This window comes from Hylaeus volcanicus, chromosome 1 (genome assembly GCF_026283585.1).
Source record: "Hylaeus volcanicus isolate JK05 chromosome 1, UHH_iyHylVolc1.0_haploid, whole genome shotgun sequence".
In the NCBI taxonomy this organism is placed as follows: domain Eukaryota; kingdom Metazoa; phylum Arthropoda; class Insecta; order Hymenoptera; family Colletidae; genus Hylaeus; species Hylaeus volcanicus.
In genome coordinates this window covers 29255593-29281028 of record NC_071976.1, presented here as the reverse complement: position 1 = coordinate 29281028, position 25436 = coordinate 29255593, and the positions used below count along the sequence as shown (strand labels likewise).

At 42.5% G+C, this 25436-nt stretch overlaps 2 protein-coding genes across 2 annotated transcripts in view; both read left to right on the top strand.

Annotated features, from left to right (window-relative positions):
• The first annotated feature begins 114 nt into the window (after window positions 1-114).
• On the top strand, window positions 115-6054 carry LOC128876090 (ATP-dependent RNA helicase DHX33). The gene is made up of 7 exons (XM_054122178.1): window positions 115-728; window positions 1093-1710; window positions 2422-2654; window positions 3204-3554; window positions 4173-4371; window positions 4639-4915; window positions 5432-6054. The coding sequence occupies exons 1-7, from the start codon at window positions 505-507 to the stop codon at window positions 5606-5608; spliced, it is 2079 nt and encodes a 692-aa protein (XP_053978153.1). The 5' UTR covers window positions 115-504; the 3' UTR covers window positions 5609-6054.
• A 16623-nt stretch (window positions 6055-22677) lies between these two features.
• The window catches only part of LOC128884635 (neuroligin-1-like), a 48091-nt gene continuing 45332 nt past the window's right edge, over window positions 22678-25436 (top strand). The window contains exon 1 of the mRNA XM_054138140.1: window positions 22678-22911. The gene's annotated coding sequence lies outside the window, so the exon portion shown is untranslated. The remainder of the gene's footprint in view (window positions 22912-25436) is intronic.

Below are 25436 nucleotides of genomic sequence, written 5' to 3'. Positions count from 1 at the left end.
GTACAAGTACTTCCTTACTACGAAATGAAATTAAGATATTAAACTCGTAAATATACTTTCACAAATGGAGCAGCACAAATGGAGTTAATCATGTACATACATTCATCGCGTGATAATTTAAAAAATACGGTCGATTTCACGGGCAATGGTGTAAATAAAAATTTATCATCCGTTGCGCAACAATCGTCTTGTTTATTCGCTGTTTTTTTTTTTTTTAAGAGTTGAACAACATAAAGAAAAATAACGGCCGTAAACGCATAAAATATTTCTTCCATACTCGAAAAGGGATAAACGATGAAAGATTTTAAATGTATCTGAAACTGATATGGCTCAAGTATGGAAAAATGGCCAACAAATAATATAAATTAGCGACACTATGCCATTGGCTGTTGTCTGCTCTTGTCAAGACGCTTATTTGTACACAGGTGTAGTGTGCAACACGTGCGTGCTCGTGGACACAGTACCGTTGGTAAGTTCGCCGTTTGTGGTAGAATTTTAGACGACATGGGCGTCCACGACAACACAGATTCGAAGTACAATGTTATAGGTACTTCCAGCTTTTCAAAATTAGCACTGAAACGCCCTACTACCGTCGTGTTTAACGAGAGCCCCAGCAAAATTCAAAAACACGAGGACAGTCAAAATGTTCCGACAGAAAATGTGGATCGTGGTAACGTTAGCATACAACAACAAAGGAAATCTTTACCAGTCTACAGGCTTCGTAAGCGGTAAGTACTGCATCATGTTCTATCGTTTCCCGGTTGATTTGCGCTGTTATTTCGTCTTCTGAACAATAGTGACGAACTACTCGGGTAGATTGTAAAACAAAATGGCGACTTATCGACGCGTCGACTGCGCGAACTCGTTATGTGTGATCGTCCGCTGTCTAGGTGGCACCACCATCCAGTACCGAAGACGCGTCTACCGCGAACATTTGAATATTTCAAATAATGTTGTTACTACGAAATAGAGTATTATGCGTGTAAATCATAACGAGTCGAGGTTTAAGAATCCTTAAAAAGAAATACAAGAGAAACCTTTCCATTGTCGTCAACGTTTCAACAAGCTTCTCTTCGATTCGATCGGTTTCAGATTGCTCGACGAGATACGAAAGAACAGCACCCTTATCATCATCGGCGAGACCGGTAGCGGTAAGACCACGCAGATCCCTCAGTTACTTCTCACCTGCGGGATAGCGGGTGCATCCGGTTGCATTGGTATCACGCAACCACGAAGAGTGGCCGCGGTGAGCGTGGCCAGGAGGGTGGCCCAAGAGCAGGGCGTGGAAACGGGAAAATTGGTCGGTTACTGCGTGCGTTTCGAGGACGTCACGTCCCCCCAAACGAGGATCAAGTATCTTACCGACGGTATGATGGTCCGCGAGGCGATGTCCGACGAAATCCTCTCGGACTATTCGGTGGTGATTCTCGACGAGGCCCACGAAAGATCCGTCCAGACGGACGTGTTGCTCGGTGTGGCGAGACGAGCGCAGAATCTGCGGAAGCTGAAGAACCTGCCGCCGTTGAAGTTGCTCGTGATGTCGGCGACGATGGACGTCGATAAGTTCGCCAAGTATTTTCAAGCACCGGCGGTGTACTTAGAGGGTCGTCAGCATCCCGTGAAGATTTATCACGCCGTCAAGTCGCAAGAAGATTACGCGTTCTCTGCCCTTGTTACCGCCTTCCAGATTCACCGCGATAATCCTGCCAAGTAAGACTCTTATGTACCGGCAGCTTCTTCTACTCTTTTTGTTTCGTTGTTTGGAATTCTGTCGAATACCCTCGAACCAAGCGAGGGGGGGGGGGTATTAGATGGCTACGGATAACGTAAGCGTTGGCGGGGTACGCGAAGAGCGTATGGCTTCTGCGCGCGTAAAATATGCATTTATGCATGAAACATGCGGGCAGATATGTGAAGGGCGTGCATGTGTGCCATTGGGAGCTGTGCACTTGTGTGGAGAAATTGTGTGCAATATACGATGTACAAGCAATGTGTGTAGTATACATCAATTATATAGCAAAAAAATGATAGTATATATTTTTGTATTTTTAGTAAACTGTATAGTACAGGGAAGATTTCAGAATGGAACTGTACAAGGTCGTTGAGGTTGCTAACATTTTTGATGACGATTGTTGAAATAGGATACAAATTATACCGATAAATTAATTTTTTCTTCTAATTTCAATGATATAGTAGTGCACTCAACAGTCATGCCTTGTCCTCGATAATTCCACTGTTAGATAGTCGCTGAAGCAAAGAAAAGTACTCGTGATGTAATTTCGAATCGCTGAGCCAGTTACAAGATCTTGGAATTTACGTACCGTTACTTTTATCGAATTAGGGGGAAACTGTTCGTGTACGAACGGAAAGTAGGTCAGAAGGAAACGAACAATTTTCTGAATTTTTCTATCTTCTCTCCAGCGAGGATATTCTGGTGTTTTTAACCGGACAAGAAGAAATAGAAGCTGCAGTAGCGAGTGCAAGACAAGTAGCTAAACAGCTGGATGGACAGGGGTATCCACCGTTAAAGGTTTTTCCATTGTACTCGTCTTTGCCCACGCATCAGCAATTGGAAGCCTTCAAACCATCCGTTCCAGGAATGCGGAAACTCATTTTAGCTACCAACGTGGCCGAGACGTCCGTTACTATCGGTGGTAAGTCACAGTTACGTTAATCTTTGTGATTTAATCCACATTCAAACAACTAAAGGGGAGAAAGGGGAATGCACTCTCTTAGCTGTAAGGATAAAGTTTGGTGTCCTTAGAAATTCGTAATCATTTATTCGAGTGTCACAATCAGTTTTAAATTAAAAATAGAAACTTTCTAAAAATGTTGTAAAATGATAAAAGTCATAAATAAATGGCAGCAAACATGCATGATACGACTAGTCGCCGCGTGGACTCGTTACGTTCGTCGCTCGAAACTTTTCCTCTTGAACAATTCTCCGTTTGCCAAAAATAGCCCCCCCCCCCTCCCCTCGGTTCGATGGCAAGATCGAACAGGAGGTTAATTCGGGAAATTGTCCGTTCGTTTGGGGCCAATTTCATTTTCCGCGTGCGCCGCAATCTGCTAATATCGCGGCTGAAACCAGCGGGTACTCGTTCGCGACAGGCTTGATTGCTCGGCTCGCTTTCGTGATTACATTCGCGAGTGGATACCGTGGACGTCGGGTGTACACAGACATTCCCGATGAAATTACACAGGAATTCGACATGTGATCGACACCGGAGTGGTCAAAGCGAGGACTCATCATCCGACGACAGGATTGGATGTGCTCAGGGTGGAAAAAGTCTCAAAGGCGCAGGCATGGCAGAGGACGGGCAGAGCTGGCCGCGAAGCGCCTGGAAAATGTTACAGAACCTACACGAAAGAAGAATTCGAGAGGATGAAGGAGATGCCGGTGCCGGAGATACAAAGGTGTTCCCTAGCGGGCGTGGCGCTTCAGTTGCTCGCCATCGGGGTTGATATCACTACCTTTGATTTTATGGACAAACCGCCGAACGAAGCCGTAGACGCCGCGGTGACCTGCTTGGAGAACCTCGGGGCCATTAAAGGTGAGCATGATTACATTTTGGGAGGGAAAGTATCGACCCCTCTGGATCCCTGGATCCGAGTTTCGAGAGCTCTTTCCGTTTGTTCGATGAAATTCTATGCGCTAATCGAACCGTTCCCGATTCTTCCTCTTCGACGAGAACAGACCGCGACTGTCTCCTCGTGGATTTCAATCAACCCTTTTATTTATCTCTTTTTTTCTTTTTTTGAGAACCTGGTATTACTGTAATTTGCGTTCGATGTTGTCCGATTAAAATATATTAATACATTTTTCTTACAAATGTAATCGGTTTTATCTAAACTCTATCATTCCAAACAGAATTTTGGACAGTCTCGTCCGACTAAAATCGATAACATTCATTTGAATGAAATCGATGGAATTGAATTAAATAAAAAAAAAAAAAATAAAAAAAAAATAGAAATCAGTAATAGCAAAGAAGTTTATCCAACGGAAAAGAGCCTCGAATCGAGTTCCAACGAAGAGTGCAAACGAAACTCGATCACTCAGGGGAACAAGAACAGTTGGGGTCAATTGACTTACTTTTCTTCGATTCACGGGCGTTGCTATACGGTGCTACTGTGACAGACAAAAGTTTCTCATTTGATTTTCACGCGAATAGGTTCTCCGCCACAGCTGACTACACTCGGCAGAACGATGTCCTTATTCCCACTGGATCCAAGGTTCACCAAGGTGATCCTTGCGTCGGTGGAGCATCAGTGCCTCGAGGAGGCGCTTACAGTCGTCGCATTGTTGTCGGGAGAATCCATTTTCACCGATCCACCTGCCAGAAGACAACAAGCTTACGTCGCCAGATCAAGGTATTTATTTTATTCGATATCGATTTCCTACAGTTTAAGACTTAACTTAACTGTGTTTGATAACGACTCGATTAACCTTTTGAGGGACGAATTTTTAATTATGGATTTCTTACGATTTTTTTTTAGTTCATTTTATTTAAAGTATAACAACAGTATGTAGCGCACAGAGTATACGCTGTTTCATGTTAAAACGTCAAATGGTCCGAACCGTGATCGATATTTTGTTGCTTGTTACGTGGCACGTCGCCGGTGTTTCGTTCGTTCCAGATTCGCTTCACCCGAGGGAGACCACGTCACGATGCTGAACGTTTTCCGCGCATATACGAGCACGAAGCAGAAGAAGGTCTGGTGTCACGAGAACTTTATGCATCATAGACATCTGGAGTACGGCGTCGAGGTGCGACAGCAGCTCGCCGCATTGGCGAAACGCGCGAATTTGGAGAAGACGAGCTGCGGGAAGAATACGGAGCAACTTAGGAAGGCGCTGCTCGAAGGCCTGTACGATAATCTCGCGGAATTGCAGAGGGATCAAACCTACGTAACCGTGAGTATTTTCTGTTATCGATTCGAGTGGGCTCGTACTTTCAAGAATGAATCAGAGTACATTGTATTTTGCTGTTTTAAATATTTTATCAAATAATAACATGAAAAAATTTCAATTCTCGGTAGGTCTAATTTCCAGGAAAAATATCTTGAATTTTTACTACTTTAATCAAGATAAATGTAGGATCATTTCTTCCTAGTAACTTTCTAATCAGTCGTTGGAACACGCAATTCTTTTCTGTTTTCACTAATTTAAAAAAAAAAAACCGAATTTGAGTGGTCCATTGTCGAGGGTCGTTCGTTCAGTTGACAAAAAGAAGCGTCGTGGGTAAGGGTGAAAAAGTTTACACTGCGAGATTAAGGGAAGTTTTTGAACGGGGTTAGCGTTATTTTGTTGTCATGCTGGGAATTCGAAGCTTAAACAAGTTTGCCGGGTATAGGGCGCAGTTTAAGTAAGTTTTCTCTCAGCGAGTGGGTAACGAGAATTTAGGAGTAATTGGATTGTTCGTCTGTGTAGGTGAGCTCGAAGCAGCCGGTAGCTATACATCCTTCCTCGGCGTTGCACGGTACCAAGCCACCGCTAATATTGTTCACGGAGGTCGTGGCTACTGGAAGATGTTATCTTCGCGGTTTGTCTCTCATCGAACCTTCGTGGCTAACTGAAAAAGGACTCAATACTGGGAAACACGACTAAGGATGTCTTAGATCCGCGACTGAATGCTATTGTAAAAACGGAAACCGCTTATAACCCTGTCGTTCGTATTTGGTTCGATTGGGTTTGTGTAGCCTGTACAGTTCTTTAATAAAAATTTCTATTGTCTCGTTGGGGATAACGCCTGGTCTATGGTCACAGTCACTCTTTTTGTTGCAAAACTTTCTTCTTTTGTTTTGTACTTGAGAATCGTAATCGTTGTTTCAGGTTCGGAAAGGTGCTTCGGTTATTTAGAGGAAGTATAAATTTTACGAAAGATCGGAAACGGAGATATGTGTGGAATTCGGAGACATTTTGGTTACGGTAGTCGTGATTTATTTTTAGTTTCGAGTTGTACGTTATCGCGATATAAGTTGACGGGATACTATAGTCGATGCAAACATTTATGTTACTTTATGTACACCTTATTATACTATTTAGTATTCTTACGTTATTCCTGATGTGTTTACATTTATCAATAATCAAGTTTACTAATCTCGATGTTGTTAAGTTTCCACCTATCCCCAAATTATTTAGTTTTTCCTCAATTAAGTATACTTTACAAGCATTCGCAGACATTTCGAAATATTCGAGTAGAGAAAAATCCGACGGATAGTTTCAGCCTTAATCTGTATGCATTTCACTTGTCCTGGAAGAGTTAAAGCGAACACAGACACTTGGCCGAGTTCCGAAGTCGTTAGCGGAACGCGTCGATTAATCATAACTGCAGCAACGCCGGCTGTCTTCATCGTTGTTTGTATGCACGTGTAACGACCAAGAGACAACGGGGTGGGGTGGATACATAACGATCTAGGAAATATATAAATCGTGCGTTTCCTGAGTCGATCAATTATGAAGACAAATAATACTGTCAGCCACCGTTGCGCCGAGCGTGCAGAGTTTTTCAAGCGTGATCGTGATCCTGGTCGTACACGATCCAGACGATTGTGGGTGGATCCGCGTCGACACAGGCAAAACGGTTAATTAACACTGTGCAAACGGTTTGTTTGACGAGCACGAGCAGATAGAGCACGGTCGTCGTTCGGTTCAGCGCGTGTCACCACAACAGGTGGCTATCTCGAGAGAATGCCATCGAAATTCCATGTAAATAGTCCTACTATTTTCGGGCGCAGCGCTATGCAATTAAAGGATGGTCGTATGATATCCGGTTCTGCGACACGGCCGAAATTTGTGAACTTTGCAGTCAATTAGGGTGCCGCGGGAATACAGTTGCGCGGGCAGCGCAGGCTGTGGACATGTGAAAAAGTACCCTTAACTTTTATTATCAGTTCACAATTTAGCTCGAAAAAAGGACAAAAAATGATGCAACGAAGATTAATTTAAGAGCACCATTTCATGCTTCTACTGTTGTTGTCCTCTCTAATTATACGGAAAACTTTGAATCACGTAAAGAAGCGAATGTATTTGTGTAAACGAGATCAAAACTAAGCGGACTAATTAAAAAAGGATTAGAAAGGATGTAAAGAAGGATTTCAGAGCGAGGAATGTTGTGTAGAAATCATAATAAATTGCAGTCGACGATATTTATTGTTTCGTATAAAAAGATACTTTCAAAGCCTAAAATAGACCGAAATACGATAGTTTTCCTCAGTGCCTTGCAAAAACCCACTGCGAAAAGACTACGATCGTTTCGCTTATTTATGCAGAAATGTTCATCTCTCCTGCGAAGCAATTATCCAATTATTTGCCTTTTTAATGGGAATCCTGCCCACTTCCCCCTCATCACCTTAAATCGATCCAGAGGTATTACGGCATAAATGAAAAAGCCGATCCAAAGCGTTTCTCGATTAACTAAGAGGGTCTGCGGAATTTAATACCGGCAACGGCCGCGACGATTCCATGGAAAAAGATCAAAAGCCGGGGGGGGGGGCCAACGGGATATGAGAATCCCTCGATGAAGAATGGTGGAAAATAATATGGTTATCGAGCATTCCTCGGATCTGGAACAGCCCCCACGAGCACGACACGAGGCGGCTCGTCAAGGTGGGAGGATCTTATAGGTGGAACGTGTCTGAGAACAAAGGGGGATGTTTCCCGGTAAATGGGGTGACGAGTAGACGACGAGGCGTAATACGCCGAGCAAAGTCGTGAGAGAACCTTACACGATGAAGCTTGCTGATACGGTTAATACCACGCGACACCTAGGAATGCGATTTTCCTCGAGACGAGAAGCCCTGGGAAACAGCTATCGCGAACAACGGCGGAAGGGGCCGCGAGAGGCGAGGACGAACGATAACTCGATAAAACGAAAGCGTGAATACGCATCCGACGTGCACCAGGAATAATTTGACGACGAGTTTATCCGGATAATTGTCTCGCTACCTTACATTTTCCTACCTCGCTCGAGGGTGGGCGATGTACAGTAGGACACAATAGAGACAATGAGCGGTCGAAAATCTGTAACTTTGCTTCCGCGTTATACACTTCTATGAAATGTTGAGAATCGTTACACTACGAGTATATTGGATTTTATTAATTTCAATATTACTAAAAGAAAGGGTTTCCAAATATGTATAATTATAAAATAATTATACCCTGGTCTCTGATATTCAATAACAATATCGACGACTGTTGACAGCACCTTCAACCTAAAATATCAAAGTAAACACCTTGCAAGTTGTCCGCAGAAAGAAAGGAACTAAACTCACAGAGGGTTAAAAAGGTCCACCTTCACCTGTACCAGCTGATGCGGTCCCCCGAGATTCCGTGTTCTTTTCAAGTCTCCGTCGCCTATTCAACGACGCGCGTCGTCATCAACGCGAGGCGATCTCGCGATAAATATTTAATTCTTAATCACGGAGGCTCGTTCGTGCGCCGTCGAACGGAACGGAATGGAAAAACGGCATCGTGAAACACAAAGCGAAACGACGCCCCCGCGTCCTCTGGTCACCCCCTTCGTATTCGTTGCACGTCGCTGCGATTATTCTAGCCCTCTTTTCCGGGCTTATATCAACCACCGGTATCCCTCTCTAGGCTTTATATCGCGCGCTGTTATACGTATTGTATACGTAACTCGCGCACGGGCCGGATGAAGGGTCTTCTAACTATCCGACAGTCTCTCGGGTTCTTTTGAGAGGTCGGAGTAATTAGTCCTGCTCCAAACCCCCCTTGGCTCTGTAAGCTGCATTCGGTAAATGCGTCGTGGTAACCGAGACCACCGGGAATCACCGTCCGATGATTGTTCCTGACCTTTTTTCTAACGTTCGCGATCGAGCTGAACATTAGCGTTACCTTGGTTAGTTTCGATCTCCTCCAGAGCTATTTCTTTTTCTTTGGTTACAGATGATATTCTCATGAAAAGCGGCAGAGATTTTCATGAAGTGGTGGTTGAGAGTAGACATACGACCGCAAAGGGTTAGTATGAGACCTACGAAAGCTATAATACAATATCAATCGAATACGTCAACAGACTTCGTGGTCATTTGTTGATTCCCTTCCAGAGCGTTCGACGGCGCACGAACGGGCGCGGGCGGCGTGATTAAGAATGAAATATTTAAGGGAACCGCGTGAACGCCGAGGGAATTCGAGTCGCCGTTGATGACGTCGCTTGTTGTGAATAGGCTACGATGAAAACCGCGGGACAGAGGTCTGAAAAGGGGACGGAAATAGGTGTGGTTCTTGGAGGCGAGACGAAAGCGTCGACGTGTCTTTCACCCTTCTTTCTATAGCTGACGGGAAACGATGCGCCGGACTGTCCTCGGTAAGACGATCCTTAAGAGATCCTTAATAATGAATTCCCCGTTGAATGCCGGCCCGTGGCGCCACCCCGTATATTTACGTGGCTCTTTTTCTTCCTTGTCATGATGTATGGGCGGGTTGAATATACGTAGCACTGCGAATATGGGTGCAGATGAGTACCGGTGAATGATGAACTTCTGGGGCCCTCCGAGCTTACTTTTGGTTCCTTCTTCTCGTACCTCTAGCAGCTGCTGCTCGACGCTTAGAGGCAGTGATAAAGCGACGATCGTTGTGTAGTGGAAAATTTTGTCGTTAGAGATTAGGGTCGGAGGGGCGCTCGAATTAAATACGGAATTAGTCGGCGTCATAATTTACAATAATCGTTGTGTTCAATAAACTATCTGTCGAGGTTCTACCGTACCAGATTTCGCATCAGTGACAATTCTCTCCCCTCCAAATTTTCGGGTCCCGGAAGTTCATTATCAGCGTGTGTTTACGCGCGGGTGCTATACAAACGCGGTCGTGCAAACAAAAATCTAAGATCAAGGGTGAACGAGAACGCGAATGAAGAGGACAGCAGCGAAATAAACGCGTTCGTTGCACGACTCGTTCGCAGAGGACGGGCGTTTCCTCTGCGTTTAATCGACATCTCACTTCGGTTCCTCCTCTATAAAGACAATGTCAACAAGTCGACCGAGGACATAAGAGACGCGGTTCTCGTTTCACGCGAGCCCCGACCGCCTACATAAATGATCGCTCCTATTTCCTTGCCCCTATCATTCCGCCTTTCATCGTGCTCCTTGTCCCTTTGATGCGGCTGTGTTTGATCTCTTTTCGTGCTCTCCATGCACGAGTCCATTCACGACTTTTAATCCTTTCACAGGGAGCGAATCTGGCCATCTCCTACCTCTATTCAAGCGTCTGTCGAAAAGAGGCTGGCATCGAATCGTCGAATTTAACGAATCAAAGGAATCCGTTTAATATTAAGTATTTATTTATATCACGGCTTAATGGCGGCGACTCGGTTCCCCTCCGATTGCTCTTTTTCTACCCCGACCCGCCGGGAAATCGCTTTTCCTTTTTATCGAGGGCTCTACGGAGAACCTTTTGTCTGAAGATAATTATTCGTTCCGACGGTAATTGCTTGGAACTGTTGCATCCCGTTAGCTGAAGGGTATCTGGTCGTCTGGTGCTCCTTGGCTCAATCGTTTCTTGACGATCTCGATGCGCACTGCGACGTCTTGTAAACTGGCTTCACGGATAAGTTCGTTCATGATTGCTGATCACGAGTGGGAATAAACATGGAAGAAGTATATATATAGTTTTCGAGATTTCAGAGGTCATTGGCGTTTTGTCAAATTGGATAGAGTATTTTCACTAATGTAATATTATAGTACGCAGTTTAATAATATAATATTAAATATTCTTAAAACTAGTTTGCCTGTAAGAAAAATAATCCTGAAGTGAAATTCTTGCACGTGGCATCAATTTGGTGACCAGAGATTAGAGACAGAAGCAGTGTACTTAATGGCAGATCATTTCCACAGAAATTCGTATAGAATTCGGATAATTTTCCTAAAACCGTGGCGTTGTATCGATGTTGCTTAGTTTTTGCAGTTGTCGATATTCCTGGGAGGAGAACTCGAGATGTTCCGTCACAGAGAGAAAGAGAGAGAGAGAGAGAGATCACGAGAGGGGGTTGGTGGGAGCAACAGGTGGCATCAAAAATTCATTCGCAATGCTTGCTATCGACTACGACGGACACCTGTTTCTGTGGATCGATTGGCGCTCTTAATTGTAACCTCGAACCGTCGACGACACTCGCGTTATCGTCAACTCGTTAGCTGTACCCTGTCGTGGCAAATAGTCGGTTATTCTCCTCGAAGGACGTCTAACGTCCGAGGATCGATAGTCATCGGTAGATTCTGTCTCGACGATCCCAACACCGAGTCGAGGTTAACAAACACCAAGGATTAGCTGTCATGGTCGCTTCTATGAGAGTTTTACGACACTTTCGGATATCAACGACGAATAGGAAACTCGAGGAAGTCAGTTGGGTTAGGGCATTTCGAATTTTACACGTGCTTGGACACTTTATTGGTTACAGTACTTGGTATATGCATAATATTTCGATTAATATCTCCACCTTAAAAAAAAAAAAACTGTTTCGATAACTTTAATATAACCCTCTCCCTTAACTCAGGAATCTATCCATTGAACAATTTTGCTCCATAAGTAATCTTTGGTGCAGGCGAGCGCCATGTTAGATTCCACGTAGTCTATGATTTCTCTACCCACTTGAACGAAGAACCCTAAACTCCTTAAAAACGCCATAAACACCGCTCGAAGATCGAACAGGGTCGTCAACATCCTTCCGTGTCCACGTGCCTGGGCGAGGTTGCTCGAGACACGTCGACCTTGATTCTTGGCTCTGGACGATCGAGTAGGTCCCAAATTTCGACTTGTTCCGCTCGCCCAGCTCCCATAATCCCCCATAAATCGTTGGTAGCTGACAGGAAGTAACGAGGGTCGTCCCATGGGATCCTGAATAGCTTCCTTTTTCCCTGTTTCCTCGACTACCGACTCGCCGACAGGGAAAAGCCCAGTGAATTCCGTTCCTCGATACTTATTATCATGATCCAAGGTCGTTAATTGTTTAGAACTGCCCCCCTCCCAAGTATATTCCCGTTTATGGTCCTTTATCGAGGGTTTCAGGAACACATATCTCGGCGACTGACGAACAATACCATAACTGTTCACGAGTGGTAAGGGGACTTTGTACGGTTTTGTCAAAGTAACAGGTAATACCAGTTTCCTTCGTCGAGAAAGGTTCTTGTGATACTTTGAGTAGAAGGGAGATGAATTCTCTGAAGGTAAATTGGTATAATTGGTTCTCATCCTCGACCTGTGTTCATTATTGTTTCCTTCGTTGCGTTTGAAGTTAAAAGCTCTCCAAAGAGTGCTCTTAGGTACCGTATACACCGAAGACGCAAGAAGTCTACGAGTTTTGTTGACAGGTTCAACATAGGAAGGTCTTTTACTCTCTGCTAGAGGTTCAAGTAGCCTTATCCGATCATTTGCGTCGCGTTTACGACGCAAACTTCTTCGGTAAGTTCCGTCGAGCGACCTGGAGCGTTGTTCTGCTCCTTGGATTTCAGGATTCAACGAGTCGAATCCCTTTCTGCAACTGGGATGCTTCCGATCCGTGTTATGATCCAACTTTTTCGTCGTATCTTTCCACTTAAATCGCGAATCGAGAGATGCCATTCCCCCGAGAGAAGGGAAGGGAACATCGAACGATTTTTGACTTCTTGGATGAGAAACTTTCAGTGTGAACGCGCGTCGCGGGGAATGAGCGGATAAAAGTTTACGATACGCGTCCATTTCAGGGCCCTTCGATTTTCCGCCAGGTTCGCCTCCTGCTTGGATCCGTTTAAGTACTGGATCGAACTGGGCTTTGACAACTTTTTTGCTGTTTGGAGAAAGTTCACCGTTGCGGGTGAAGGTATTCAACCAGGATGGAAGGGAAGACGGTCTTGTAGCGCCATCGTTGCTTGAGAAATCGCGGGAATTTATCGCTCGATTTATCGAATTTAAATCGTGTCTGGTTTTGGTGGTTTTAGAATAAATCTTCAAATTTGATGATTGATGGACAGGAAGCTTCCGGATGTTGCTTTTTTCCAAAGATGGAGGGTAATTATGAGATCCAATGGCATCTTTGATGATAGATAACTGGTTATTTCTCTTGCTTCGACGATACAACATATATTTATGCCAATTTATCGAGTTTAATTTGTTCTTCATCCTGAAATTTGTCGAGAAGATTTTCAAATGGCCTGTACTTTGGTTAAAAGAACACCTATCGCCATCCCTTGCATAGTTCTTCTTAGAAATGTTGGAAATCATAAAACGGGAAGCGTTCAACCCGTATAGAAGGGGATAGAAAGATCCGTTGACACTGTAAATACCTAAAAACTGTCGTCCTTTCTCTCCCCGATAACGCAGCGTGTGTTTGCGACGGTTCATCGATTCCAAATCACACCCAGACGTCGAATGCACGCGTAGTATCCCAGACTTTCCCATTCCCCCTTTAGAAACCGTCGAAACTTCTCCGTACACGTTTAACAACGGCGCAAGGAAGGATGACGATTTCTTAACATCGTCGCAGTCTGACAACTGGTTTACATCCTTTTTAAAAACGCGATACCGACAGTCTGCCGACTTCATATCGCGTCTCGTCTTGGCAGTTTTTGAGTAGACCTTCCAAGTTTTTAACTCTTGAACAAAAAGTCCCTTGTTGTCGTTCTTTATCGGGTTCTCTTTAGAAATCTTCAAACTGGAGCCGTTTAAGAATGTTGGAAGAAGATAAGAAGATTTATTGGGAACTTGGACGTCTGTACACTTGCAATTTTCCTTTCTTCGACAAGGAAACATGTGTTTGCGAGCATTTATCAATGCCAAGTCGTATCTAGCCTTCGAGTGTACACTAGGCTTTTCTTCATTATGTCTTTCCGTATACTTCATAGAAGGTGACGATATCTCGACTTTATCTGCAACGTTGTTGACAGCGAAACCTGATACCTGGTCATTTGCACCTTTCTGAAGACCATCTGTCAAAGATGACGGTTGCCTTGCATCATCGAGACCTGATACTCCTCTCGAGGTATTACTTTCATCCCACACTTGGTTGCAACAATCCACCCCCATTGAATTCCCTCGATTTTTCGAATACACCTTTGAGATAACCGTTCCATCAGAATGTCTCACCATGTCCTCGAAGGCGATCGAAATTTCGCCGTCTCGATCCACGGAGTTCAATATTTCCAAGGAACGCCTGCCACGAACTCGTTCCCGTCGGCTATCCGTCGAATGAACCCGGTCTTCACGGGTCACCCTAGGCAATCGGCCTTCCTCGAGCTCGAAATTTAACCAATCGTGGTCCACGGAGTGCGACATCTGCACATTCTTCGTGGCGTTCTCCGACCGCAAGAAATACTCTGCCCAGCAATAGCCGAGGTCGACCTCCTCCTGGTACATCTCGTAGATTCTGCGCCAATATTTGAGCGTTTCTCGTATCAGGGCGAAGGGATCCATCATTTCCTCGGCTTCCGCCAGCGGCGGGAGTAGCAGGAACGACAGCACCAGAACGGGAGGAATAGGAGACATTGATCCTTATATGAATCCACCGCCCCTCGTAGCTAGAAACAAACGCCTCGAACGAGCCCTGTCAGCGTCCCTTCTTTTGTCGTTACTTAAATCACGGATCGACTCCCAATCTCGTCGCCCTCATCCTGTTCTTCCAAAACCCGAGACTGTATCGTGCTTGGAAACTTTTAAAGTTAGACATAGTTAACTGTGGACGTCTTCAGATTTTTTACACTCGAAGTAGACAAGTCAGATGTCATTCGAAACGCCTGGACTACTAGACCTCTGTTAACATAAATATATATATATATATATAAAATACAAATGGTACATACAAACATATGGACTACCTACTTTCTACAATGTGTATTTCTTCTTTCAGACACGTGTCTGTCGATTGTCACTTAGTTATCAATAAAGTCGTAAATGCGTACAGTAAAGAGAAAGGTTGTAAATCGTGCCTGGCTCAGTTTCTTTCCACTTTTATTCGACGCTTCGAATTCACGACCAACTCCGAACGGAATCTCGTTCTAGCCATTTCTATTTTAAACATGGCGAATGTGTCATCCCTTTCGGCCCGATATTTCACGGCAGCTTTCCGCCCTGACGCGGAACTTGCCCCGGGTACTTGTTCGAAATTGTTTCTTTGGCTTCCTGCGCTTCACGGTTACGTTTTCTTTCTTTCATATTTTTCCGCGGCTCAACTTTCGTCGGTCTTCGGGTACTTTGCAACTGCGGAAAAGAGAAAAATTGATGAAACTTCGCGGCGATGGTTTAAGCGATACTTGGGAAATTTTCGATAAGAGCTACTTCTTAATAAAAGCCCTACGATTTTTAGACCCGCGTGCAAACTTTACGGCGCCCTCGGGACCGCAAATAAAAGTGTCTGGGGTAAACTTATCAGTAATCGACACGTTAACCTTTTCTGTCCTAAATTCTACCCTCTTGGACGATAAAGAATATTCTTCGCGCGGCTCGAGTCACTTGGGGTTCGATAAATTTATAGTAGAACCTTATTATTTTAATTAAGAGTGAGAAATAGATGTTCAAATAAGGAAATTTTGGGATAATAGATGGAGGAGATTTATGTACAAAACGCGACATGTTTCATAAGATAAATGGCATTTCAAACACTTTTAGTTGGAAGATTTTATTGTCGATTACTGGCACGTTTACTCTATTCATGCGTACCTAACGGAAACGTAGCTGAATGTAGCAGAACGCTTTTAACCTTTTAACTACACGCTCGAGTATACTCAGGCACGCGAAATAATATTAGTTTAGATGTTCAAATTGAAGGAAACACAAAGTGCATAAACATTTTTGCTTTTTGGGAAGATCTGAACTCACCGTTTTATACTGTAAGGTTGTTGGTTTGCTTCCTTCGCATATCTGTACACTTTGGATGTCTCATTTGTTTCTAATGCGCTCCTTTGTACAAAGAGTTTCACAAAACCACACACTTTATCGATGACACGCTATAAAAGACAACCAGAGACATAATTCGCAAGCTTCACTTCGCTTCACCGTGAGCTGCTCGCGAAACCTGGTCTACTAGCCTTCCTCGCTAAACTGTTCTCGGCGAGCGCAGAAGTATGGAGAGTTTTCAGCGGCTTTTATTCTCGTAAGGTCGAACGAAGAACTGACTAGCTTTACTACGACAAGTTTCCCGTATACCCGTGACGAGCGATTAGTGTCCACGCCAAAAGTACGGAAAGAGCATAACCTGGCTCGTAGAAGTTCCTTGTATCGCGCGGTGGATTCTCCCACTTGCGTCATTATGCATCGTGTTAGGTGTAAGGCAAAGGTAACGGGACATCTTCGGCAGAAACGAGGATGAGGGACAGGCTACATTCCTTTCTTAATCTCTGGAATAGCAGCGACGACAGGTCTGGTCTCTGTTTTAAATTAGCCTTCTGAACAGTCATTATTATTATGACAGAGATAAAGACTGTTGGTGCAGAGTGGCCAGAGAATTATCAGGTGTACTTATTGATTCATCTGTGGGGTATTGATTTATTCACAAGAGTTATATTTAAATACTGATGATGGAGTTATCACTTGTCACACTTACTTGGTTCAACCTGTACACTATTTCGTTCAAATTCGTCGCATCTTGATAAATTAATCGGTCATTTCCGAAATCATCAGGCTGACCAGCACGTCTCATTCCCTATATCTGAGAGTCTAGACCTACATCGTGATTCATCGTTCTCCGAGGGCTTCGTCGAAAGTCTGGCGCCCTTCCCGGCGGAGTTTACGACGGCCAATCTCCTGCTTGGAAAATCCACACCAGGAAACTCGGTGCTTCCTCGTTTTTTCGCCTCTTCTAGCCGACGCGGCGAGCAGAAGGAGCGCGGAGAGAGGGTTGGAAAAACGGGGCCACGGAGAGCGCAACCACACTTGCCCCGATCCTGGATACCTCTTAACCTCACGGAACGCCGGTGAAAACGATAGCTCACTCCCTTCTGCCTTTCCATCCGGAATCGTTTCTTCCAGGGATGCACAACACACGGCTCAAACAGAGCGATTCAACCCTTCAACTACCGCGCGATTTTACTTTACCTAAAGCAGCCGAAAGGGCCGATATTCTTTTTGGAATTTTCGAGGGACCAAGGATATCCTTTAGCGCATTTGTAAGATTGGAGTCTCGGAAGGAACTGGGTAGGTTAAAGTCGAGATTATTCGTGAAATTATTCGAGTGATTATTCGAGTCGAAATCATTCGTGAATAATGAATAATGACCCTTCTTCGTGATATTTTAAATTATTAATGCTCTTAATATTTAGATAAAATACTCCCTCGATAAAATAATATAGGACAGAATGGATGAAGTAATGAAACAAATGCACAGTGACCCAGTTCGACTGAACGAGACGTCATCGCGAATATAGTTCGCTGTCGCTCCATCATTTCGCAGAATATTACCCTTGTTTATCTAGCGAAGTGATCGCATACGTAAAACGTGTTCCAATCGAATTCCAGCGGTGCCAATACCGCTTCTAATCGTCGATTCGGGGCCAATCGATTCCCAAGACAAGACACGAGCTCGACCGCGGTCCAGCGGTTTCCCTGTCTCTCCAACCTCTGGAGCAGGGGGTAGTCCAGTGCAATTTTACCCCCGTAATAACCGCTGCTGGCTATCGGTTTGTTGACCAAAGGAGAGGCTTCGCGTGAAAACGGATGAAAGTTCTCTATTTTTCGAAGCTCGGGGGCTGGTTCTGGAATCGCCAGGGGGTCGAGAAAACCCACCCTCGCTGAGTTCGGACGAGTGGGTGTCGGTGTAACTGTCGAGTCGAAGACAAAGTGGAGAAAGAGTCGCGGAACAGAGAACGCAAAGAGAGGACGATGAAAAAGGAGGATAGTCCAAGGGTGTCCAACTTGACCCCTTGGAAAAAAGTAAACCACCCCTTTTCGTTACTTGGAAAGATTTATTGTGGATGCTATGTGTTTACGACGTATAGTAATATTGAGAACGTATAGGAAATATACATATTGCATGGTGATATATTGTATGCATTCTACAATTAATACATTTATCGTAAATATGTACCGAATGGCAGTAGTTTTAGCGTTAGAAAAGTATTTAAAAAGACTGCATTTAACATACCATCTTATAGAGGCCACGAAGCTAACAGATGTTAGCTGTACAAACTTGTCATAAATCTTTTTTTCCATACAGTGGTTTACACATGTAGTGTCTTTTTTTATACAATAATTTTTAAAGTGTTTAGGGAGTTGTTCAACCTGTCGTACGATGTAATGTACATACGTATAACGTCATCACCGTAAGTCGATGTAGATAATCATAAGATAAATCGGTACTTCTATGGCCCCTATCAGACGTAACGACCTGTCGTTCAACAAATCTTAACGAAAAATGGTACAGTCGGATGATAAAATAAGATACTTAGGCTTCAGCACTTCTGTTTTGAACCTGAAATCGTAAAGAGAATTTTTCCGCCTGGTCACTGAATGACTAAACATGTTTCGATATATCGTACTGTCTGTATGTATAATAGGTGTGCGTCGAACTAGGTAATTTTAATGTCAAGAAACGACCAAGAATTACTAGTTACATCAAATTAAAAAGAAGATACGCAACCATGAAAGTATCGTAGGAAACATCAAAGTAACGAAACGAAAAAATGAAGATGCAAAATATAATAAGTACCGATGTCGATCGTACGACGGATATCAGATTAACATACTTCATAGTTTTAGCACGTTTAAATAGGCAGAGATTTCTTCTATTTCCTTCGTATTGTGCTTCTTGTTTCAATAATCACATCGTGGTTTGCTTATCCAGGACGAGTTTGACCAGCTTCGTGAAGCTTTGCATCCTCTAAGTATAGATTTGTCTTACTCTTCATCTTTCAATGGTAGTTACGGTATCGCGTAACATGCTTTTCCTAGAAAATAACGACGTGCGGCACTTTGTGCAATTACCCAAAGTAAAATAGCAAATTTAAATAGCAATCGATAGATAATAAATACGTTTTATATCTAACATTCTCTAACAAGGAAAACACGTTTTCGTACAACATTTCAAAAATTATAGATTTTATATGAAATTTTATATAAATTATATGATACTAATATAGAGTAAAATCATGTTTTTACCATTTTTTTTTAGAAATAACGTGGTCCTGTTAAAAGAAATTCGAAAGGATTTCGAACACCTTGGATAGAATTCTCTAGTTTCGTTTTCCCACTGTGTTCACCATTAAGCCCCCGTAGCACCTGTCAGTGATCACCTCTGTTTCCGTTTGTCGAAACGGTGTCGATACGTTTCCGGAAACTCTATCGAGCGGATAACGATCCATGGCTTATCGCTGGTGTTCGACTGAGTGTTACGAGCACCTGCGAATAGCCGTGGATCAATGTGGCGCAGTTGCTATTGCGGGCTCTGTAGATTCCTATTTATCAAATATTTCAGTGTGTATGTACACTATATACCATGGTTGTGTAAAATAATATGAACGTTAATATCTAGGAGAGGAATAACCAAAAATTCACATTAACCAAGGGTAATGTGAATTACTTATATAATATATAGTATAAATAGCTGGTTTAACATTTATTCATAAAATAAACGATTAAATCTCCACAGATACAAAAGGTTACCCCCATGAAATCAAACTTGAATCTCCATAGAACCTCCGTTACCTCCACAGAAATTATTTTTATTCCGTTCCCAATCGACTACATAATGCAACAGTTAGTATTCCAGTTACATATAGATCCCTGCTCGTCGATTCTGTCCCGAGCTTCGAATTTACATATTGCAACAATCGCTGGAGTACGTTCGAGTTTCGAAAACGTAGGAAAACGAGGCAATCGCCTAAAACTGTGAGGAGTCGATTTCAGGTTTATCCGAGACACAGCTTCGTGAAGTTTCCACGGACTTTAGTTTGTTCTGTTCCAATAAGATAATCGTAACTCTTGGTTTAACGCTTATCCGCGGAGCAGCGTTTACCAGGCACACTCGAGAAACCGCATAAAGGTAGCGGTCGGATCGATGCAGATTGCTTTAGAAACAGCTCGAAGGAACGTCTCGTCTCTATTGACGCATTGCTGACTGCTCTTATCTACGAAACCGTCTGCAGGTGAAGAAGGAAAGCACTTATCGATTCGAGGACGAACCCACCGATTTCTCGAAATTACCTGGCATTTGACTTGTCGGGGATACCAGCTCTCGTCGTTTCTCGCTGCCAGCCATATTGGATCCATTTCTGCGGGATTCCTCCGTATCTTCCTCGCGACAATTAAGGCGACGTTTCGACGCAGCTCCATTTTTCAGATTTTATTTTGTCTGCTACAAAGGTAGATAAATGTAGTATCTCAATTCTGTAACTAATTTAATTGCCTTTTTAAAAATTAAAACTACCAAGTCAATAAATTTCAGTCGTGTACTTTATTTAAACTTTTTTCTAAAGTCACTCAATTATTAACAATTATTTTACCACAATATTCTCTTTTATCTCACCATAAAGATTCAAGCCGCACTAAAATGTTCAATACTTTTCTCTCATTTTTCTTCATGTTCCCAGGCTCCATACATAAATTATTCGGAAATCTTCAAATCCGTTTCAACCTCGTTTTGGAAGCATTTTATATATGTGAAATCGTTTATCTCCGCGGTTATATCAGTTTCGTTACTATATTTCGCGCGGTGAGAATGCCCGAAAACAACTGTCAAGCCCAGACGACCTAGAAAATGATGATCGTCTTCATTCTGCAGTACACTGCAGCTGCGGAGAAATTTTATCGTAGGAAATTGCCACGTTGAATCTCACCGTGGGATCGTTGCCTCGTAACAATTTATAATTGCAGTTCTGGAGATACGTTTAACGTTTCCTGAAGGAGACTTATTTCCTTATAACGTTTCCTAAGTGTCGAAATCTTTGGATACGTACAATTTATAATATGAAGTATGTCAATTTACATCTACGAAAGCTTTTACTTACACCTATCTGGCAACCGGTACCTTGAATATTTTGCGTTAACTACACAAAAAAGTGCAGGGTCGAGAGAGATCGAGTCAGAATCCACTGGAGTGTGCGAAAAATAAAAAGAGCAGATAGGCAATGGATTTCACGTAGGCCGTTTAGTCCATTATTTTCCCGAAATTGTGTTTCCGATAACGTTCATATTTTATCGTTTCTTTTATTTTTGTTAAGGCACGTCCTCGACTCTCCGATTGACGTATCGAATCCTGGATGAACGAGCCGGATGCACCGGGTTAGAAATAAATCTCGATCTATGCTGGTTTGACTTTCACCATTTACCATCCGAATCGGACCTGGTCTCCATACATGTGACATACTATACGCAGCACGTTGGATAAACCTGTAGGTGTACTCTCTACTCTATTCTGGAAAATTCTACTTTGAAACCTTTTCCCGATGCGACGAAATTAGTTTGCATTCTCTGCACTTTGATTACAGCCACGAGGCTTCTTGAAAACTAATTTCAGAAGGTGTTCTTTGACAATGGGTGCATTCTTTGAAATGTATTCAAATGTCACGTTTCAAAAAAGGTTTTGTTCGCGTATTTTTAACGAAATATGAAAAATTACTTTTCACAGAGATTGTTATTAGAATTAGTGCTTCGAAGCAATTATTTGAAAACATTCTATTTAAACATTTTATTTTTCAGTCCAGGAATTTGTTTATTTTCTAAAATGTTCGCTGGCTTTTTTCCTTGTGTTTCAAATGGGAGCGAAAGAATGTAAATGTGTTCAAGTAGGATCTTTTCCAGAAACTTAAATCCAGTCGGTTAAGAAGCAGAAGCGTCTATTTTCCTCTCCTATCCAGAAGAGTTTGAACTTCACGTCGCATAGAGTGGTTCAAAGGAGTACTGGACCCACGAGATATTGATTTTGCGCTTACCGTGTTTTCCGTTCAAACATGGTCTTGTCGGAACGAATGGGGGAATGGATCACGATTTCGTTAAATCGGATCGCGTGAGTCCGCGTTCACTTCTATGAGGAGTATCCAGGACTCCTCTCGCAGTTCGATCGAATTCGTTGATTAGATCTATCGATTCTGCGCGTTTCGCGCCACGAGCTTCCAGAAATATTAATCAAGCGATTTATTCGGTCAGTGATTTTCAAATTCTAACATGGTGTGACAGAATTCTGTTAATATGTTCTAAAAGTACATTTAAATATATATTACAAAAATATTTTAAGGACTAAGTCAAGTTTTTTCTAATCTATGATTTTGATTTTCTATAATAAACAACTTAATAGTTTGATCCATCGATCACTAGAATTCTCATTTATTCACAGTCACGGATAGAAGTTCCTCTTGTTCTAATTCGTTATTCGAAGATTTTAGAACAAGAAGAAGAAAATTTGAAATTATAATCCCGATAGTAGTTTTATTTGACTTTCGTTACATTCAATAGAAATGTATGGTGGATGGTGTTGCCATCTGGCGCGTTTTCTTTGGCGCCAACTGCGCGCGCATTTTTTTCGCCCAGTTCTGAAAGTTTTTCTATATTCTCGTTATAATATAACATTTATATACGGGCTTTGAATGATCGTAATCGCAAAGCTGTGGGACAGGAAAAGCTTTCCTGCTCCTTTCGGTACTTATATTTACCTGCTTGACATTGTTGAGAGATGAGTCTTCTCGTTACCACGTGCGGCGCACAGGTTGATGATTCGTCGCAAGCTTAGTCGTAACCCACGAGAGTGTTCAGTCGTGTTTCGTTCGTTGTTTCGTCAAGGTCCTTACGTGACAGCTGTCTCATAAAAGTGACCTGTCCCGAACTTGTCTTCTGTACTATACCGTAGAATCTTTCCTGTGGTGTTTATAACGAATAGCATTCTTGTTTTTACATTTTATTCTGACGGTGTTTTACAAGCAACTGTAACTTTCGTTGGAATGCATCGCAGTTATTCTAAAGATTCATTGAATGATAGTCAACGATGCTAATGTCTGCACCGAGTTGTAAGTAATTTTTAATAATAACGATTGAATCTTCATCGAGGCATTTTAAGGTGACATGCGATTCTTTACCTTAATTTTATTCCCACTCGAAAACGTCTCTTCCGATAATCGGGCGCCGGATACACCTGTTTAATTAACGAACCGCTTCCTCAGAGGGCAAACAAGGAACAGCCAATTTTCTCTGTCTTATTCTTTTTTCCTCGAGCTTGGTTGCTTCATAAGTTACGGTTACTTCTGCGTCGGTTCGAAAATTCGATCTATTTGTCCGCTGGAAAAGGATCCGCGTTCTCTTGGATTGCAGAGGATTGAGGGGATCTAATTAACTGCGACGGGAATCGATCGACCGCCTTTAAAGCCGAACTGTACGGCTTAGTGGCCAAGAGATTTTTTTTAAATTCCCTCACCCATACCGTCGGCTATTTGTTTGTTTGGCTTGATGGAGACGAATAGACGTCTGAAAGAGGAAGCTGATTGTATTTATCTCTTCTCTCGTTTTTAGTTGGCAGCATCTTTCTATGTTTACTTTCGATAAATTGGATTAATAGTTACGCCAGAGAGTCTGGTAGATGAGGGTGAGGGTGTCCACGAACAACGTATTGGAATACCAGAAAAAATGATCGAACAATTCAATTATTCTGTTTTGAGCTTACCAAATATTAATTCGCACAAAACAATAAAATATAATATAAAAACTAACTAAATAATATTGTAATAAATATTATCTACCTGTAACGTTTTAGTGTAACTGAAAAAACGAGAAGCAATTAAATTCTACCAGAAATCGCGCGATAAAAATAGCTATTTCGACGCCATTTCGAGTGAAAGAGACGAGAAAAGTCGTCCAACTAGCGCGAAACTCGCTGTACTCGTCGGAGAAAAACGGAAATCGAACAATTGGAGTAAAAACATTGTCGATAGGGGATAGAGAATTAGGGCCGTTGACGTAATTAGTGGAAAAAAAAGGTGATGGGACATGAATACCAATTAACAGTCCGACAATTAAGAGGACCGTGTAAATTATACTCGCGGAAAATGTCGATATTGAATGCGCGCGAGTGGGATTTCGTTTGTCCTATATATAGAAGTTAATTGGAAACTGAACGACAAACGTGAAAAAAAGTCTGGCACTATGATGGAGAAACGGTGGGAAATCGGAACCGAGTTTAATGGGAACGCCGGGAATCGAATGTAAGTAAATCGAAATGTAATTTAAAGGGAACGCCGCGACATCGGTTCCTGGGTATCCGTGAAAGATAATAAATAAATCAACGATATAGCGTGTGGGTTTACTCCGCGATATCGTTGGAAAAATATTGGTCCTCCGCGCTACGATACGTGAAAATATAAATATAAAATGGGTACACGATTGAAAGGAAAATACGATATGTGGATGATACGAGGGGAAAATAATCGTGGAAATAGTTATGGGTTAGAATGGAAGCGATGTAAAGAAATTTTTTATTGACTGATCACTGGCAAAGCGAAGGTAAAAGTTATCGAGTTTTATCGGTAGGGGATGCAAACGGTTCATTTTTGAAAATATTTATTAATTTCCAAATGAATTGGTTGGCCTATGCCTAGCAAATTTGAAATGTTCACACATTTATAACGTCTAATCATCGATCAGTAATTTGTAATCACAGAGGTATAATGGCAGGTGTAATCATTTCCCAGTTAAAGATTATTAAGTTAATCATGTACAATGATTACACTCGCTCAGATTATTTCTATCATAATATCCGTTCCTTTAATTACAATTATTGATTACGGAGGACTCGTAATCATATGGGTTTCGTTACATCATTAATTTCACTACATTTTGCTCGACTCCGATGGTTATTCGAATGAGTAAAAGAGATACATTAGCGACGAATGTGTAGGTACAAAAAGAATTGTGAAATTAAATATTTTACCAGAAAGAGTGAAATTACTTTGATCATGAAGCACATTAAAGTAATTGGAGAGTATTAAATAGTAAAGTAAGTCGGAGAAAAGAGAGCATCAAAAATGCAATAAGAGTAAAAAAACTCTATTTATTCGTCCGTATTGAAGGAAGATTCGCATACACCTCGATTATTTCGAGTTGACTCGTTGCAATTGATAAAACAGTGGTCAATTTTGGAGCAGCGCAGGCTTCTAAATTATTAATAAAGTATAATTCGTTAGATATTGATCCTTGCCTTCCGAATCGACCACCGAAGTGGATTCTCGCATGCTAGGATACATTTTGCAGTTTCGATCGGCTAAAAATTCATTCTTCGCGGGAGTCGTGGAGGAGGTTGCTCGTAATCGACTCTTGGACTAGCCAGACAAGAGGAGAAAGCGTAAGCTTTCGGTCGTTAAGCCCAGTAAATAACGGCGACGTCGAGGACAACGAGCCAATTTCCGGGCACGCTCCCACGTTCGTGTTTTGGTGGTGTGGCCGGTGACGGCGATTTAAATATTCCATGGATATTTACTGCCCCTTTTGGAATTGGGCACGCGGGAGGGTGTAAAGTTTCGAATCATCAGCGTTGCCACTCGTC